Genomic DNA, 19,937 nt, shown 5'->3' on the forward strand with positions numbered 1-19,937 from the left:
ATAATTGAAGGCCCATGTTTTCAGAAGAAAATTAGCATCCTAGCTTGGAGAAAGATGTGATATTTTGGCCCAGCTAAAGCAAATGGAAAATCTCTTATACAACAAAACATTTGCTCTCTTATGAGAAGGTCAGAGAACTGAAAGTAAAAATTCTGAACTGAACATGTGAGCCTTTTGGGACATGTTAATGGTAAAAGACCTGCCTATAATTATTCCATTATGGTGTTTTGGTTACAACAGTTCAGCTACAAATGACTACATGTGGTTGTACTACTGTTTCATGCAGCAATTCAGACAACCAGTGAACAATTTTTCCCCCTGTTCCTATTGAAAAAAACCCCTTGAACTATTGAGACAGAGTTACAGGCATTAAGGTACATGAAGAAAACTACAAGTTGTCTGCATTGTGTAACCATGGTAATCACCTCCAACTTCTTGGTTTGTAACACATCCCACTGTGTTTGCTTGTAGCAAATACAGCAACATTAACGGTAAATTAAGAAAAAGATTCCACAGGCTCTCCATGCACCTTGGAAGATCTCATTCTTTTGAAAGCTAGATTCTGAACATTTCAATAAACATAAATCTGAGGTTTTTTACAGAACCCAAGGTAATACTCGCTCCCTTAAGAGTCTGGTGTGAAAACTAATTCCACACAAGCAGGGTATAGAGAGTCTTCTAATAAAGTAAGGCCCATATAATTTATTTTATATTTGAAATATCTGTATGAGGAAACACAATTTTAACCTGGAATCTGTGAAATCTTAAAGCTGAGATAATTTAACTTTGAAATAACTCCATTAAAAAAAACAAAAAACCCAAAAAAACCTGACAGATACAAATGGTAAAGTCTACAGGCAATAATGACCAAACCAGAACCAGCCTGGAGGGAAAAAAACCATAAAAATACCATCTTCACAAATTAACAACTGTCATACTCACTGAACAATGGCTTGTCCCCTGGTCAGACCTTTAATTTGTATATAATGCTCAATTACTCTGTCCTCACTGCAAAACAAGCACAAATCCCAATTTAGAGGCTCAGTGACTTTTTTTCAAGCGTGACAGCATCTGTTGAAATTCATACACCAGCTCAGCATGCAGAGAAGTGTCCCTCTGTACATTTCGTGCTCTGGTTTACATTCTGTTTCTCACTGATTTCTTTCCCACCCTTCATTAAGCGGCGTGGAGCTGCCTGGCTGATCCCCATCATCGCATGACACGTTCCAGACTAATTAATGAATTGTTTCAGATCAGCCTGCTCTGCTGCAGATGCTGCTATAGAATAATGGTACTAAGGGTATAAATTCATTTCCACATTCTAAAACACCAAAACTTCAAAGAATGGTTGATGATCCAGATGTAAAAGAGAAAGTTAAATGAGAAATGTTTTCATTCCAATGTATTTTTTTTCCTGACATCTCATCAGCAAAGCATAATAAATATTTGTCAGCAATGATTTTTTTGCATTTCCCCTGTTATATACTTCAACGTTTATTTTTAGTGGAACGTGAAATGAAATATGCATTTAAATATCAGACACTTGAAAGCAGAGAAAAACCCAGCAGTGTTCATTCTGAAAGAAGACCAAACCATAAGCAAGTACTGGTATACCTCAAAATCCATCAAGCGCACACACACACACAAAAAAAAAGGAACAAATGAGAGTCAAACTCACACTAAGGGTATAAATTCCAAGGAAACAATATCATTGATTCTTCTGAAACATTGTGTTCCTTTAAAGCAGATTCAGGCCAAAAAACTGGACCTGCCTTTCTGTTTCCATCTTTTCCATCTTATTTTCCATTGAGGGGAGCAGCTGGATGGGCATCTGGCAGCCAGCCAGTGTCAGCCCACCCGAGAGGCTCTACTGTGTGACGGTTTCAGAGTAAAGTGCCTTTGCAAACGCAGGCTTGGCTGGAGTTCAGATTTCAGCTCTTTCTAAGGCATAGTCCCCACGTATTCCAATTGAGCAGTTTCTGATCCAGCAATTTAATTTAAGTGAACTTCCAATGAGGGATTTGCATGGGATCTCATAGAATTTATAACCTTCTAAAACCTGGAAATGATTGTACCTGAGCAATTAACTCCAAGTCCTATATCATACGGGTTGAAAACTTTTAACAGTTTGCAAAACTGTTTAAAAGGGATCTTGTAAGTTAATGTTCATAGCAATGATTTACATTTTAAAGTAAATATCTCACCAGTAAGCAAGTGACGGATGCTCCTGCAGTGTCTTGGTAGGAAAGACAGGCAGTGTCTTCAAGTCTTTTCTGGTATTTTCATCACTAAAACCAAAAATGGCACAGAGTCACTGCTACTGAATCAGAGATGAAATCTTTAGTTTCAGCAGAAAGAAAGGGCTGTATATTCTACCCAAGAACATGGAGCAGTGCCCCACATCAGGCTGTCATAGCAATGTAACTCTGTAAGCCCTCTCACATGACAGTGATGTATATGGTGTCATGTAGACTCATGCTGTAACTCATACAGACACACGATTCTCAGGCCACTGTAGTGGGCGCACAGTACCGATATTTACATTCCACACGCTCACTCTATTTGCTGAGTGCAGAACAAGCCCTGAAACAGCTGCAGAAGGAAAGCCCCCACCCCAAAGTGAGGCTCGTAGTGCTAATTTTTGCTCCATCTTTAGCTAAAATCCTACCTCCAAAAAACATATTTCATGAAGCAGCACAGTGCTTGTCAAATCTCAGAGTTTAACACTGATCTGATTTAAAACAAAAGATTTCACTTAAGAGTTTTCCTGAATTGCTCATTCTACAGCACGTTCAAATATTTTGGACTCTAAGCACAGCTTGGAATGAAATAAAGGGGGCTGAAGTATATGTATGCAGTTTGACACAACCTCCCCTAGCAGAATATTTAAAAAACGATTTACAAGCATCAGTAAAATAGTTACTATTTTCTCCCTCTATGCTCCACTAATTAATCAGCTGAAACTTGCACGCCTCATTTCTGCAGGATTTCTGTATGCCTACGCAGCGGCACCAACAAGCACCAACACGACTTTTCTATGTGAAGAATGCATCAGTCACGTCCACCAGCATCTGCCTCAACTTCCGCATCCAGGCTTTCCTTGAAGGCTTCCTTCCCCACTCCTGACCTCTGTTTTCATCAGCTTCCACTATTAGAGATTTCATCTGAGCTATATTCCCCCTCTTCCCTCAAAACCAGCACCCTGTGCAGCAGTAGAATGGCCCAGAGTACAGAAATCTGCTCCGTGGGTACCACGGATCAATCTCCTGCCATGCTTCCATCCCGCATGGCAGATGTCACATGGAAGGCGCAGTAAATTAGAGCTTTTTGTTCCTTGGCTAGCACAGGCTAATTGCTCTGCAAGCTTCTTCCCCGGCCCCAACAATGTGCCTCAACCCTGACTAAGAGAGACCACCTCTGGGGATGAGGAAACAGTTCAATCAACAGCCTGTTTATTCTTTCGCGTCTTTGATGAAGTTGCCAAGAAGGGGGTCAATTATGCCGAGGAGCTGTTGCCGTCAAGCTTTGCTGGGCCAGCGCTCTTCTGCCAGGAATATGCACTTTTCTGTGCAAGCTGGACGTCACCCAAGTGCCACAAACAGGGACAGCTGGGTACAGAATCAGGATCTCTCCTCTCGACATGCAAATACAGCCAGTGCTCACAAAAGCTGAGGGTTTTATATTCAACCCTTAGAAGCCCATTCTGATGGGATCAAAAGGCTGCAGGACACCTCAGCTTGCAGTGAGAAGGTAGATTGCCAGGGGTTTGTAGGGACACATGAAAATTCAGAGAAAGCACATTCTCCTTAGGCCTCAGAAATTAGAGTGAAAAATAAAAAAAACACAAACCAAAAAAAAAAGCCCTAAGCAACCTGGTTTAATCTCACAGATGACTTCTATTAGAGCAGGAGATTGGGCCAGACAACCTCCTGAGCTCCCTTCCAACTATAAATTATAGACTTACAGGATAAATTTATTACTAAAATTAAAATTTCTTCCTATTTTTAAGCCTGACTCATAACTGCAAGGGCCACTGGAGCAGTCAAGGTTGGCAGGGAAATGCAGTGAAGTAGGAGAGGTTTTGGAAGAAAGCAGTAACAAAATAGCTCATTTTTACCAAACAAAAGGGCTTTTCCTCTAAATACAGATACAAGACCCACAATATTCACAATTAGGTTTAATGGCTGCTCTCTAAACCCCTATTTTTAAAAACCTTGTTGCCAGCGAACAACAAAACACCCAAAGCAAGGGCTCAAGTACTAAGCATGGTTGATGCTGGGAGGCCAGAGCTGAGCTTCGACAAAGGCAGCCCCCTCCCTCCCGCCAAGCAGAAGGGACAGGTGACATCCCAGCTGTCACCACCGCAGCCAAGTGGAGAGGTCTCAAGCTCTTCTTTGGCAACCGTCACAGTGCCATTAGCCTCCCCATCAGCGAGACACTGCAAAAATGCCATGAATCCAGTCAGCTGCATCCATTCTCTGAAATCACCACCTTTTACACAACCCATGGCCTCCAGCAGGGCAACTCCCCTTCCCATTTCGTTGTTGGGCCTCTCACCTCTCCACCTGCTCAAGCAGGTACTTAGTTAATCCCCACCAAATTCCAGAACCAGCACATGAGTTAAGCTTGAGTGATGAGTAGCAGCTCATCAATATGGAAATGTCTATCACTGAATTCAAACCAAACGCCAACACACCCACTGCCCTGACAAGGTTTGTGGAGTCTAAGCTGGGACATGAAGTCATTAAAGTGCTGCAGTCATGCCTGGGCCACGACACAGGGCACGTTCCTCCGGTACTGACCCAGAGCCACCGGCCCTGGTGTAGTTTGTTAGCAGACTGAGTCCAAAGAACAGTGACAACTTACAGTGGAGCTGGACCCTCTGTGTTCTTCTGCCAACCTACAAACCCATCTAACTTCCTGCAATACCAGAGAACACACGTCTTTGATGAGGCAAAGTTGGCCCTTGGGGTTCATCTTCCTGAAGGGACCCAACCTCATACCCTGGGGTTCAGACACATCATACCACCCATGTGCAGCTGGAGAGAGTCTAACTAAATGGATTTATAAGACCTGAAATCCTCCAAGAAGCTACCATGAGGATTTTTTTTCCTGCATAATTGTGCAATAAAGCATGGAACAATCCTAAACAAATCTAAAAGTCCTGGAGAAACAAGGCACAGCTCCTTGCATGCTGGATGCCTTCAGACAGTGCAGGCTGGCACGCAGCAGCCCAGATCTGCTGACTGCACGCCTGGGGATTAGCATTTGGGATGATTCACGGCTTCAGGGATAATAAAAGCCTCAAATGGTCCTCCCCCTCCTTCCACAGAGCTCATTATCACTTCATCTGCACCGAGGAGCCCAAGCACATCTCCCCTTGACCTTCAAGAACACTTTCCCAAGCCCTCTGAGACCCAGCCATTCCCCAGACGTGACAACTCCAGACAGCAGGAGCGACAGTTTGAATTATTACTTGTACCTGTTTGCTTTCACAATGACCGCAAGACGATATAGAAATCACAGGGCAGACAGCTCTGGCTCCAGATGTCCAACCATCTTCACTATCTACCAACCAAACACACTAGTGTTGTATCTGGCATGTCCATGGTTGGTTCTTGTCAGGGCAGGACGACTCAGCCACTGGGATGGAGAGGCTCACTTGCCTCTCTTATCTGACCTCTGTTACAGAGGGTGCTTCTTGACTGACAGTTCTTGGCAAAATTTCAATGCATAAACTTAAACCGCCCAGAGTTAATACAACAGAATATTTTTTGGCAAAAGGTATGTTTAATTCCTAGGAGGGAAATATAGGAAACTCATATGGAGAAGAATTAAACAAAAGCAGCATATAGACCCTTTCCTTCCCATTCCACCCTCTAAATGGGAGATTTCCCTCTGGCCTATATTGAGAAGAACTTGAATTGACCTGGGCAATGTAAATGAAGTCTACATCAGATCTCCCTCATGCTGAATCTCAGCTTGCATTCTTGGTACTGCCCATATTAAATTTTCTGTTTTAATGTGAACAAGCATTGAGCAAGATGTTGTTCCCAGCAGCACATCCTGCTCATCAGTGCCAGCTCTATGGAGATGGAAGGGCAGCGTGTCTTCAAAATAATCAACAGCAATATTTAATCACGTACCATAGTACAGACATTCCCACACTCACACTATCTCTAGCAGCAAACCAGGACCAAATCCCACATGCTTCCTGCAGCCTGCTGATGTTTCAGTGAAATTTTAGGCATCTTGCTAAAAACCCCATCAAAAATCTGGGATGGAACCAAACCAGACTATCAAGACACGCTCTGTGTAAAGCACATTACTGAAAATTTAACAAGACACACACTCCCAGAAAGTGCATCCTCACAGCTTGTAACTGAGTGATACAACATTCCCTGCTAGGCAAAGGTTTACTCAACTGTGCTAATTAGGACCATTTGTCAATGGCTGCCCAGGCTTTTCCCTGCACCCACTGTTAAAATCAACTTATGCCTGTTGCTAATGCAGGTAAAAGCTTAGATGTAATAAGAAGTGGTTAGTGAGATTAACGAAGTGTGAGGAGCAATAGACACACCTAGAGCAGCAAAAGCAATATACTGGACTACAACATAAAGCTTATAAGCCCGTATCATCTTTGTAAATATTAACAACTTGATAGGGATAGGACTTCAGATAACTTTTAACTGACTAAAGTGATGGTAGGTGTGTCCGCCTGTGCTGAACCATAGTGATAATGCTTTATATAAAGCACGAACTTATCAGTGGGGAAGTTCATTGTACAGATATTTTCCTCTATTCTCAAAGCCTCTTGACCTCACAGAAACACTTATTCTTATGTGGCTATGGGGTCATGAGAATAAATCACTCCTGAGTCCTTCTGAATGTCACTATCATATCATTAATGAATTCTTAAAATGAATTTTAGGCACACCACAGGTAGAATTCAGAGTGGCCTTGTTTTATAAAAATGGCAACCAACCTCTCCAGTTAACCTGAAAGGTATTTCATGGACACAAAATCAACCAACACTTCTGACAACTGCATGTGACATACAAGGGAACATGAAACTTCACAGCTAAAGGACGAAACAATATTATCCTGCATCATGAAGATGCTTCAAATCTTTCCCATTACAATTTTTCTTCTTACTCTGTTGAAGATATTTAGAGCTAGCAAAAAACAGCACACAAATCAATACTTGGAAGCTGACGACCTAAGCTTTCAGGGGGCTGATCAGGTTACTCTAGATGCTGTTACTAACTGTCTGGTTTCTTGACCACTGAATTTGTGCTATTTTACGATTAGAAGCAATGCCATAACAATACAAGAACAACAGGTGTTGCTGCCCACACCTCAGTCTGGTTCTAAGGTGACTTTCTAAAGTGAACCAGACTTAGAGTAGCATCACCAAGGTCTCCAAGACACTCCACTCCATACGTTCACATCTGAGAGCCAGCAACATGGACCATCACAGTGCAGCTGGACTGCTTCAGCAACAGGTGCCTTTTCTGTAGGCTTCTGTTTTGTTTTAAAATAAATGAAAGGGCAGAGCACAGCAGCCTCACTCTTGTGGAGGCGCATCTGCTTTTCAAGGTACCACAACAAACAGGTGTGAGGAGGAAGCAGCGGAGTAATGGAGGAGAAAAACTGAGCAGGGTTGAAAGTGCAAGAAAAAAAAAAAAAGACAGGTTAGGGAGGAACACAGAGGAGGGAAGGTATGGGGAGAGCAGATTGATTTAGCAGCTTTTGAGAATGTCAGAGCAACAGGATCTTGGCAGCAGGATTTTGAAATGTGCTCTCTGACAAATCCTCTTTTGTGATAACTGCCAGACGTCTCCCATCATTTCCCAACCTTTCAGTTTATGGTCTGCTGGCACACTCAGAGAAGTTATTTTTCTACTGAAAGAAGACCAGGATCCAGAAAAGCCAAGAACAAGGGGCTCCCATTGGCACAGGACAGACAGAGCTGAACCTTTACCCCTGTAGCCAACAGGGAGCTTTGCCTGGGGCAGGGCAGCAAAGTCTGCCACTTGAACACTAGATAGGAACTGCCTGCTCAGAAAGGTACGTGAAGGAGCATTTTTAAGAGCCCTCCAAATGCTATACGTGAAAGGGAACACGATAAGCAGATGGTTTTTTCAAGGCCAGGCTTGTACATTTATGCTGCAGCCATGGATTCCCACATTATGCTGCAACATCAGCTTCTTTTTCTCAGCTTGAGAGGGACTTGCAACCAACACAAAGCATGGCTGGGGCTGGGCAGTCCTTCCCCGCACAGCCAGGACCATGGCCTTGGATCTCTGGGCCTCACCTCCAGTTCCAACCTTGCTCCTTGAGGCTAATTTCTTCGCTTCCTGAACCTGGCTTAACTCTCTGAAGGAGCAGCAGCAATGCCCATTGATCCCACGGGGATTTTGGTGATCCTACTCATTGGCTTTTGGAAGATGGATCAAGAACACCACAGAAAAAGCAGCATTTCACTTACCAGCTATATGCATGCACTGCTCTATCCAACAACATGAAGACTAGAAAAATGAGGGCATGAGCTGCTGCCAGAGCCACCTTGGCAGATGAGGCACCATTCATATTTCCACTTTGCAGACAAGGATCAGGATGCTGAGGAAGCAGTTCTCCATGGCTGGAGAAAATCTGCAGCTTGAGCCTGCCCTAAATTCTCAGTTGTTCTTTCATAGCTCTTGATGTGAAATATAAATATTCTGAGGTCAAAACCATTTGGTCACCACCTATCACTGGTGACGGCTTACAGTTCCACGATCTGGCATGGTACATCCACATTTTTTGATAGGAGAGGTTGGACTCGATAATCTGACGGGTCTTTTCCAACCTGGTGATTCTATGATTTACAGAGCTTCTCAGCCACACCAACAGTGCGCATAAGCATTGCTTCCCTGTCAGACCAGACAGGAAGCAGAATGGCTCTGCTTTACCTGGGGATTTACTGCAGACCGAAAAAAAAAGACTATTAACTATTCACAGTTGATACAAGGCTTGAAGGATCCCAAACCCTTCCTCGCAACAACAGACTGTTATTTCTAACATTCATGCTTTCTTCCTGTTCACACAAAAGTCAGATTAGCCATATTAGTTGTGAGTTTTTAGCAAGTCTGAGAACAGCAGCAATGTTTAAAGCTTGTTATCACAGCCCTACATGCTGATACAGAGATACATGAAACCACAAGAAAAATAAAGTACCCAAATAATGATGAAGACCCAACAAATCTGCAAGCACAAAAAAGCTGAGGCTGAAAAGCTGTCATACCACTTCCTCAAAGCACAAAATGCATCCCGTGAGACAGATCCCAATCATCACAGGAAGGAAAAGCAAGAAAGATTTAGTCTTGCTTTTTTTAAAGTGAGGATGTTGTTCAGAGTCAGACCAGAGCCCAAACTCCTGCTTGCAGCTGATGGCGCAAGACTGGAAAAACTCTCTGTAGACAAAGTTTTCCAGATACTCAACAGACAGGAGGTGAATACATTACAATGCAAAAGCTGTGACATCTAATTTTACAAAAGGAAAAGGCAATGTATTTTAGGGCTGAACCTGTACTTATGGGAATTTCTAGGGACAAGGGAGAGAGCATCTTTTACATAAGGCTGTGGATGCCATGATGCTGCTCCAACCCTAACTGCTACAACAGCAACATGTCTCCGACTTGAGCCCTGCACAGGAGACAGACTGGGAGATGATTCATTTTGTGGCACCATGTTTGCCTTGTCTCTTGTCATCTGCTTCGGATGCAGAGCACACACACAGGCCCTCCCTAGATGGCTGGGTTGTACGCACTATAGAACTGCCTCTCTGAGTTAGAAGTACCTTAAAGGAAAATAAAACAAAGAAAGAAAAAAAAAGGACTGTGGAAGGACATTTGAAAAGAACAAAACACGACGACTCCTTTGCTCTCTCTCAGGAATCTGTATGAACATGATGCATATGAAATCTAAAAACGTGTGTTCCTTACCAAACTGCAATAATTATGTGTAAATATTAAAAGTTAGTGCCACATGCAAGTAAGAAATCCCACGAGATCAGATTATTAAATTTCTCAAAACACCCTTCTTCATCTAATTCTTTTTGCTCATTTCACCCACAGTGATTCCACCTAATTCAGTCTAATTAAACTCCTGCATAATGATCATTCTATGTGAATTCCTTGAGAGCCCTTTCAGAACTGCTTGAAAATAGGAAATTGTATAAAACATCAAAATCACATCACTGAAGAGACTATGTATGCTTTGGTCTGCTCAGAACTATATGAATCTACAAGTAGCACCAGCAGAAAAAAACCCTTTTGCTGTTAAAAGTCTTGCAGAAAACTAGGGTTTTAACTATACCATTTTTTGTAACTACAGTTAGTTTACACAGAGAACTTTCACTTTATATTGGAAAACAAAAAGCCACCAGGAGAGAGCAACGTTTTCATCTCACTACTGCTGCCTATGTGCTCAGAAATATGAAGTCTAGGGGCTCCCTGCCCAGCTTCCCACTGTGTGCCACCTTCCTTCAGCTACCTGTTCCTTGTAGTAGAAGGGGGTGCAGGACCCCGAAAACAAATTGCAATGACCCATCAACAAAAGCAAGAGACTTGCACGCTACTATAGAAAGATTGCTGCAGTTTTCAGCCAGCTTTTCTTTGAAGGGGGTAAACAATTCAATGAAGCAGAGAGCTCTTTGGGGAAGTAGGTATCCAATACCTGTCAAGTAGGGGAATCATTATCATTACGTGCAATAAATACCAAAAATAGCTTTCTCTAAACTTGCTTATTTGCTGCATCAGTTCACTAGATGTCTGAAATAAATAATCAACTCGCTCAGCAAACAAGTTTCAGGTTAATAAATCTTTCCTCATCTTGTTTCAAATTAGTTCTTTATTGCAAAAGAGCAAGCTCAGGAAAGCACACGGTTGGGTCTGACCGAGACAGAGTTAATGGTTCACGAGCAAGTGCCTAGCAAATTATTTAAAGAAAAAGTGTGTGAGTTGCAGCTGAAAGGCAAAATACACAGTGACTCACTCAGCAAACAAGAAGCATAAGGAGCACCAGAGCAAAGCAGTGATTTACAGCAAGGCATGCACAGCCCACAGGGAGCAGTGGGTCACGCCAGAGAAAGCCTCAGTAAATATCAGCACATTTAAAAAGTGCACTTGCCCGGAAAAGAAAATCCAAAACTAAACCACAGCGCTGCTCATAACAGGCATCAGGTGGATGACTTGAGAGTGAATCCCGTGGTGATCTACCAGCCCTCTTGTGCCACCCACTGAAACACGTGGAAGGAAACTCTCACACACTGAAGGAAGCACCCAGACTGTCCTCAGGCCCTTAGCCTCCACATGAGGCCAGCACGATGCCCCTTTGTAACTCATCTCCAATTCCAGTGGTCCTAGAAAAGAGCTTCCAATGAATGGTTCACAACAGGCCTCCTTCCCAACAACACAGCCTAGGAGAAGCAGGTCTGTGGAGCAACAATGTTGGTGCTAGGCACATGACACGAGTGCTGTACCCATTTCAGGGCTTTCTTTAGGTCACTAGACTAGCTCCACAGCCTGAGTACCTGTTAGTGGCTGGTACGCATGAGGTGGGCTCCATTCATGCCACACTAATCCACTTGGAGCTCTCTGAGACCTCTCCAGGATGCAAACTTGAGAAAGGGGTGTAGGAACAACTGGAAGGTTTGGTCCAAATTTATGTTCCTTCTCCAACCGCAGTCCTGGACATGGCCACACCTGGAGTTTTGGTCATATGAACCTATTGAGATTTCCAAAAACAGGCTGAACGAGCTGCCTCCGACAAGTTTCAGGTGTGTCCTGTTTCTGAAGCTATCTTAATCTTGGGGTAAGCCCTACAGTGAACAGGTGCTTTACTATCAGCCAATTATTAACTTCTTTCAAGCAGCTATTTTCTAGCACTGCCCACATTATCGTTTCCACATTCTTCTCTAACAAGAATTTTTACAGTGTGTCTGGCAATAGTCATCTTCCCAAGCAAACGCTACTCAAAAATCTAATAGCAAGCACCCACTCTTATTTAGGAGCAAGTTGTTAATAGCAATTTTCTGCACCTAAACTAAGCACTTGATTTTTTCCCTCAGCAAAGTTTTTAAACTCAGGAGTTTCTGAACCAATTACTCCACAGCCACAGTTCGCACAGCTATCTTTCACACAAACCTTTTCCTTTTACAAACTGCATTTATCAACCGTGTAACGATAAACCCTGGTGCCTCACACATGTCAGCTATCAGGAATTCATTATTTTGTCTGTGTTATGTTATACCAGTCAGGAGTTATCTTTGCAGCCCACAGGCCAGAATCAAAATCAAATACGTCAGCTATTTAAAGAAAATGGAAGCCCTCCTCCAGCAATTTAATTAACTTTCAGGGAGCACAGCTGGGTTTCAGTCCTGGAAATGTTACTAGGGAAAATATGATCCAAGATTATCAGTCAGAAAAACTTTTTTAACAAAAGTTACTTTTCTTATACAGTCCCTGTGGCTAATCTGATTTTAATAAGTCTTTTTCTAATGCTAGAAGGACAGAATTTAGGACTGTCAGTCTTCATCTCGGTTATAAACACTCTCCTTCATCAAGCTACAAAGAAAAATAATACTATAAACTGTTGTACAAAATTTTTGAGGGCAGATGATTAGTCTGCCAACTAAAAACAGCTGAAACCTCTATTTCCCAAGGAGGCAAGACTTTATACATTGCATTTATTTATGTGACAAATAATTATAAGACTGATCTATTATTTTGCTTTCCTGCCAAGCCATTAGGCTTCTTTAAGATTTAAATAAAAAGTCAAAAATAAATGCCTTTTTTCCCCAAAAAAAATAGAACCATGCCAGAACCTACAACTTCAATCCAATTTTCTTTTTCAAATCCTTGTATACTGCTTGAAAACCTAGATTTTGTAAAGCCAGGGATGATGTTTTTTTTTTTATTCCTCCATTTGCAAATATGAGACTGGATGAGTATAATTGACTAATAGCAGTTATGAAACTCTGCATTAATGACTAATACTATGCTTCAGGTTCTTATTACAGGAGCTGGCAAGAACAGATAGGAATTCAATTTAAACAGAGAAGCAGTCAACTGGAAGCCATAGATGAACCGTGAAAAGTGAACATGAGCAAAACGTTACATCCTTCCTCTCAAGCAAAACATGCCCAGCCACTGCACAGGAAGGCAGAGGACCAGGGATCTGCAGCATCTGGGACTTGCTGAGAACATCACAGCTGCAGGACTCTTGGCAGGAACTGCTCTGCCCATGAGAGCTCGACACTGCCCCGTGTAAGGGGAACAGCTCACAGAACATCCCTGTGGCGTGCTCTTCATCACACACAGCGCTAATTATCTTGGCTGGGATCACCAGTTTGGGAAATAGGAAAAGGAACTGGGTGTGCAGTGTGCTACACAGACCGTGGTCCGCTGTCACCTTTGTTAATCATTCCTTCTGCAGCCTGCAGTTATTTCAGACTGCCTTGGAGAAACCAGAGCTATCCAAAACAGGCACGCAAGCCATGGACTGGCTGTGGGTGAAATTTTGAAGCATGTACTTATGTTTTATCAAGATGCCTTAAAAGCCAGGGTCCTCTTAGGCGCACTTGGGTGGTTTATCTTGCATAAAGCTGCTCTGAATGATAAGGCGCATACCCTAGTCCTAACAGCCCAGCCTGGGGGCATATTGCAAACCACCTGCAATGGCCAAACCCCAAAGATCATGATACTTTCATGCTGTCAGTGCTACCAGACTGCGCAGTCCCCCAAGAGCGACCTTTAGGATGGAGAAATAAATCCTTACTTTCTCCAAGTGCCTGCACATCAAGTTTGTTTCCTGAAAATAAACAGATTTCTAAAGAATGTGCTCACCCACTCAGCACAGGGTAAGGGAGGGTGTTTCTTGGGAGACTGCTGTTCTCTGCCATCAAGACGTTATCTGAGAACGAGCAGTGGATTGGGAAAGAGGTTACCACAGGAGTTCACAGCACTCGGATCCTGGTACTGAGCTGCTTGTTCCCAGCTAAAGTCACTGGGAATGCTGCACAGTGACTCCACCATGGGGTGTGTTCCCATGGAAAAGCTCCCTCTGGGATGCGTAAAAAAGCAGCTGGGCAGAGATCAGCAGTGTTGTCTGGACTGGCCCATTTTTCACTTCCATAAAGCTAATGTCTAGGACTTCAGGCAACTCCTGTATTTACCCACGTTCATTCAGTACTAATCCTATAAAAAAATTAACCCATGTGTTCTCACATAGACATAAATGGTGCAAGAGTCACATTCCAGAAAGTGATTCAAAGGGGAATTGCCAAATGACAGCAAACATCGAACACGCCAAATGCAAGACACCACAAACAGAGGCAACCACACTGCACAAAGAGCACTGCTGCAAGGATGTATTCTTTGTATCACAGGCGAGTGAGGCAGGGGAGCCCAGTCCCTCAGTACCGTTGTTAAGATATCCTGGTAATTAAGCTAGTGTGTTATCAGCAGTGGTTAAGCAACCACTTGTGATATGTAAACCAGAATTCCTTCACTTCTGGTGTGCTCAGTGGGCCTGGGACAGCTGGGCACGCTCATTTGCTATGAGGCATAACATATGTTTTGTTTAACAGAGTAAAAAAATTGCTGCAGCTATTTTCACGCAACTGTTAGGTAAAGAGCTGCACTTGGAAACCATTCTTGTGGCAGAGTATTCTTCCCTATTTTCTTAGGGCCTCGCAACATGTCTATGGAGGCTTGGAAAATAACCACAGGTGCAGTACTTGAGCACGTGAAGCAATACTTACAAACCTATTTACGGCAAACGATAAGGCTACATTTAACCACAGAAGGAGGTTTTCACCACTAAGGTAGTATTTAACCCCAACCCCTTTTCTTGAGAATTGAGAGAACACGCCACCAGTTTCTACAGCTTAATAAGTTACTTCTTGTCAAGTGAACAGTGGTTCTCTGGTTATCTGTGCCCAAACTGAGTTAAGCTTTGTGTGTATTTGTGAGATCAGGCAAGACAAGAAGTTTTTAGCCTAGAGAAAAATGCAGCACACTGCAGCTATAAGAAAAAGTACTATGGGTAATCAAGCAGGTCTACAGCATGGATCATGTATGTAACCAGCCCAGCCAGATGACCTGTCACAAGGTGTGACAGCCCAGCCAGATGACCTGTCACAAGGTGATCTCACAGGTGTGAGATAATGCTAACAAAAAGGAGGAGGTTGTGATGGACTTCACAGAGCACATGCTTTAGCAGAAGAGTAGGCGGCACCTGGAGAAGAAGGTGACTGGGGCAGCAGCACTGGCACTTACTTGACAACTGAGGGCTGAAGGAAAAACAGAGTATGTCACCACTGCAGGCTTTGGCAGTCAGACTTGACTTGCTTCCCGCATTTTAGCAGAGAGCTCTACTAAGTGTTTTCAAAGCATGGTTCTTGCAAGCTACTGTAGCTAAGGCATGAACACACCTCTCTTCTCATATGGAAACTCAGCAAGTAGTAAAAGATTAATGCGACCAAAGACAACCTCCTGAGTTTCTGTTTGCTTAGTGAGCTGTTTCTAATTGAAGGTCTTTCCCCTTGGCTCTAACAGGTCCAAGCGTGACCCCACCTCCTCCCTGCAGTCCCCTGCGGCCAGTTATCGTAACCAGTGCAGAGTAAAAAGTGATTTCAAGGGCAAGCACAGTGTGATGATACAGCTTCAGACAGCTAAGGCCCGCAACTGGGTCGCACACCAGCTACAACACAACTGTTGGGTCAAGCGTAGGAAGGGGGAGGCCCCACGGGGCAGCTGCAGAAGAAAGCGGCTCATTGATCTGCAGCCCAGGCAGCTGACAGGCTCCGCGTCCCTCCACACGTGCTACTGCTGTATGGGCAGCGTTGCAGGCAAGGTCATCCAGATGGACCTGAGCCGCAGTGCAAAGCATGGGCTTTTTGGTAGGAATAACTGGGAGCTCTCTCCCTGTCCCATTTCAGCCCTCTCATTTTGGGAGGGGAGCAAAGCGGGATGGCCTGAACTGTTTTGACTCAGAGCCTGCTCACAAAAGGCATTACTCACCCTGCAGAGACAGATTTTATCCAGCCCAGCAGCACATTTCACTTTCTTGAGCTTGCGGGTGGACTTCTCCCCCATTTTTTGATTGTTTGCAATACAATGCCAACACAGCAAAACACATCTATCAAGCACGCTAATATTAAAAAGGAAAATGTTATTACCTGGAATAGTCCCCTTTAGCTTCCTACAATTGAAAAACAGTGACAGAATTAAAACATGATCTCTTCAAAACCGCTCGATTTTCCCAGCATTGTTCACTTCCCCACTCCCACAGCTCTGTGGCCAGATCCTGACCCCAGTTACACTCAATGCAAACCACGGAGGTTGCTGGCATGTATTTTGGAACAGAACTTGGCCCTTTCCACTTGCAGCTATAGATTATCCACCCACATCATAAATAAAACCATTTCCAAAATGGGGGTGAATTTCACGTAGCAAATCAAATGTCGCTTTTACTGCACAAGAAGTGAAATACAATTCTCACTCTGGATGATCCCATCCAGCTAAAGGTTGGCTTTACAAGCAAGTCAGCACTTAAGAGGAATTGTGCTCACTCAGTTAAGGCAGATCGAGCCACTGCAGCTTCACTGTGACACTTTGTCACTGAGAACACAGTGGGGGAGAAAACCCCAACATTTTAAAGGCAGAACTTTATTTCTTAGAAAACTGTAAATAACCAGAGTTTAAGTCTGAGAACAACAAAACCTTATTAGAGAAAGGAAAAGCTTGACATAATATATTGAAACATTACAGAGGTATCAAAAACACAGGCTCTGAAAGACTTACAGGCATAATACAGCAAATTCAGCTATACTATTATGCTGTTTTCTTCCCAGATCTCCAGAACATATTTAAATTAGAATAAGTGATGAACTGGATGCAAACCTGCCCAAATTTGTGCCTTTATGAGTTCTTTTCTCTTTCCTTTCTTCTTTCAATTTAAGATTCCTTGGCTACTTCTCTCACTTGTCTATAAGGAAAAACACCTCTCTACTTTATCTTCCTCCTTCCAGCTGCAGAGATTATAAACTACTCTGCAAGGTTTTGTCTTTCTAAGAGGGGGGAACCCAGAAGGGTAGCAGACAGCTGGGCTAAAGCAAGTCAAAGCGACCAGTATCAGAAAGCTTACCAGATACAGGAGGAAAAAGCGCTTACCTGCAATATCAGGGCTGCCAACTTGAAGACCGTCTCACTTTCCACTTCGATCTGCCCCTGTGCAGGGAGAAAGCAGAACATGAAGCGTGGGCGCTCCTCCCCGCACTGCCCTGTGGAGGCGGCTCTCGGACCCAGACCAGCTGCGGGACAAGAGTCCCCTCCCCGCAACCCCTTCTCTCCCTCCCCCTCGTCTGTACCGATAGTTCCTTTATTGCACTGGACTGTGCACGCCCACCCAGGGACCCAATGCTGCACACTGCTCCACAGAACTGTTTTAGTGTGTTTTTAAAGGAAGCAGGGCTGAACCAGAGGTGTTTCTATGACTTGAAGCACAGTTCTTCATTGTGATGGTGGATATGTGCATCCCCTAATGCTAGATAACTAATATTATCCTTGTGATGAATAAGCATAACTAAGCCTCCTTTGCCCCACACATCCCAGACCTCACAGCCTCTGGTTCTTCCAAGTACGCTGGAAATGCAGCACAATGTTTGGTAAAACTGTACGGACCCTCACACTGGCAACGTCCTGTATCTTGACCCCACTCCAACTGGTTAGTTCTGTCCTAACAGCACTATGCATGCAGTCCCTTCAGAGGTGTGCAGCCAATAAATGCCTATCATTCAGTTCTGGAATCCTCAATGTAAGAAGGATATGAAACTGTTGGAATGGGTCCAGAGGAGGGCTGGAGCATCTCCCATACAAGGACAGGCCGAGAGAGTTGGGGCTATTCAGCCTGGAGAAGAGAAGGCGCCGAGGAGACCTTAGAGCAACCTACCACTACCTGAAGGGGCTACAGGAAAGCTGGGGAGGGACTGTTCACAAAGGCTTGTGGTGAAAGGACGAGGGGCAATGAGTATAAACTGGAGAGGGGCAGATTTAGACTACACGTAAGGAGGAATTGCTTCACGATTAGGGTGGTGAGGCACTGGCACAGGTTGCCCAAGGAAGCTGTGGCTGTCCCATCCCTGGAGGTGTTCAAGGCCAGGTTAGATGGGGCCTTGAGCAGCCTGATCCAGTAGGAGGTGTCCCTGCCTGTGGCAGGGGGGTTGGGACTGGATGATCTTTAAGGTCCCTTCCAACCCAAATTATTCTATGATTCTATGATCAAAACTCCACAAGGGTCCTTTTTTCTTTTTTTACTTGCAAGCTTAAGCACAAACTTTCAAAGTTAATTTCTTACAAGCAAAACCCCTGGTCTTGATCCTGTATTGGAACTAGCAGTAACACTGGAAGAGTAAAGGAGAGATACTTCCAGCTCAACACCTGTGTTGTCAAAACTACCCCTTGCACCTACTGCATCCTGCAAACTCCACATCAAGGACAAAACTGACCCCATGAACCAGCCCACAAATACAGAGGTTTGGGGTTTTTTTCTTATTGACCATCTGCAAGTAAAGGCAGTAGATGCAATGCCCCTCTCCCCAGGATGTGTTGGCTGAGTGACGGGTCAAAGCACACCGAATGCTGAAACAATGCCAAAACCAAGGTAGCAGGAAGACCTACAGAATTACATACAGATACAGGGAAATGACATCTCAAAATATATAGGGCACATCTGGAGCTGAGCTAATTTACCACAGCTGCAGGTCCAGCCCACAGAGACCAAATTCAGAAGTGAACAAACAAATAATTCAATTTCCATGGAAAGGAAGGTTTTTGCCAGCTTTGTCAATAAAACATTCCAGCAGCAGCACTCCCCCGGACTGCTCCACAACAGCAGACCAAGAGGAATTTCCCCTTCCCAACAGGTGTGGCAACAGCTATGCAGAAGTAGCCTCCAAAGCATTCCCAGACATATTTTACTAGAAGAGGAGGGGCATATCACAAATTAGGAGGAAAAAAAATAGCTTTGAGTTCATCCTTCCTTCAGATCTCTTTCATGTTGATGCTTCATAGAAAGGGCAAAGACTGCAGCCCAGAAACTCTTCACATAAGTGCAATTTTAAAGGTACTTTGTTACTTCCAGATCCGTATCAGGTTAGTCTTTGTCATGCACATCTGAGATGCTTTTTTTTTTTTTTAGCTTAAATTGCATCTGCTCAAACAGCCTCCGAGGTCAGTGGTGACAGTGGGATGATAACAGGAGATCAGATCATCCCAGCACTGCGTTCTCCTGCACTGGCAGGCAGGGAACCCAGACACGAGAAAATGCCATTGCAGGGTACCTCTACTCATCAGGAAAAATAGGCTGTAGTTCAGTAAAGCTGCCCCCTGGCCCACAAAATCAGGGAAAACAGGGCCAGAAGGGACCTTAAAATCTTGTCAAGACCACGTCCCTGCACCAAGGTGGGATGGGCTACATGCAGCTCATCACCTTTTAAGCATACAAAAAACTCACTGATATTTAACTATCCAAATGCAATTCTCACATCAAAGGCCCTCTTCTCTTTGTTGCTGGCTCCAGGAAAACTCTGAAGCACTCCACGAGCTACTGCAGCAGCAAGTCTCTGCTGACCCACAGGAATAGCTGCTGCTGGCATCACAGGGGTGTTTGGGACTTAATAACCAGACACCTCTTTACTTTTCATCTTCAAAGCACCTCACAACCATTAAATAATTAGCAATAATAGTTACAAGCCTGCTGTATCATGTTTATTTACTTGGTACTAAACGCAAACATAAAGAAACTCTGGTCACTTTACTAGGCTACTATAGCATTGCCACAAATATTAAAAGTGATCCCACAAACCACTTCATTTAGGGTTTTAGGAGACC

At 43.8% G+C, this 19,937-nt stretch overlaps 1 protein-coding gene across 5 annotated transcripts in view; it reads right to left on the minus strand.

Moving 5' to 3' along the window:
- Window positions 1-19,937, minus strand: part of FRMD4B (FERM domain containing 4B) — a 133,103-nt gene that overhangs the window by 26,721 nt on the left and 86,445 nt on the right. For all 5 annotated transcript variants that reach the window (XM_069866315.1, XM_069866314.1, XM_069866316.1 and 2 more), the window contains exons 6-9: window positions 17,220-17,276; window positions 16,226-16,248; window positions 2,205-2,288; window positions 943-1,008 (exon numbers count right to left, since the gene is read on the minus strand). In XM_069866315.1, coding sequence (XP_069722416.1) covers window positions 943-1,008; window positions 2,205-2,288; window positions 16,226-16,248; window positions 17,220-17,276 — 230 coding nt within the window. The remainder of the gene's footprint in view (window positions 1-942; window positions 1,009-2,204; window positions 2,289-16,225; window positions 16,249-17,219; window positions 17,277-19,937) is intronic.

Source organism: Phaenicophaeus curvirostris, chromosome 11, assembly GCF_032191515.1.
Source record: "Phaenicophaeus curvirostris isolate KB17595 chromosome 11, BPBGC_Pcur_1.0, whole genome shotgun sequence".
Classification (NCBI taxonomy): domain Eukaryota; kingdom Metazoa; phylum Chordata; class Aves; order Cuculiformes; family Cuculidae; genus Phaenicophaeus; species Phaenicophaeus curvirostris.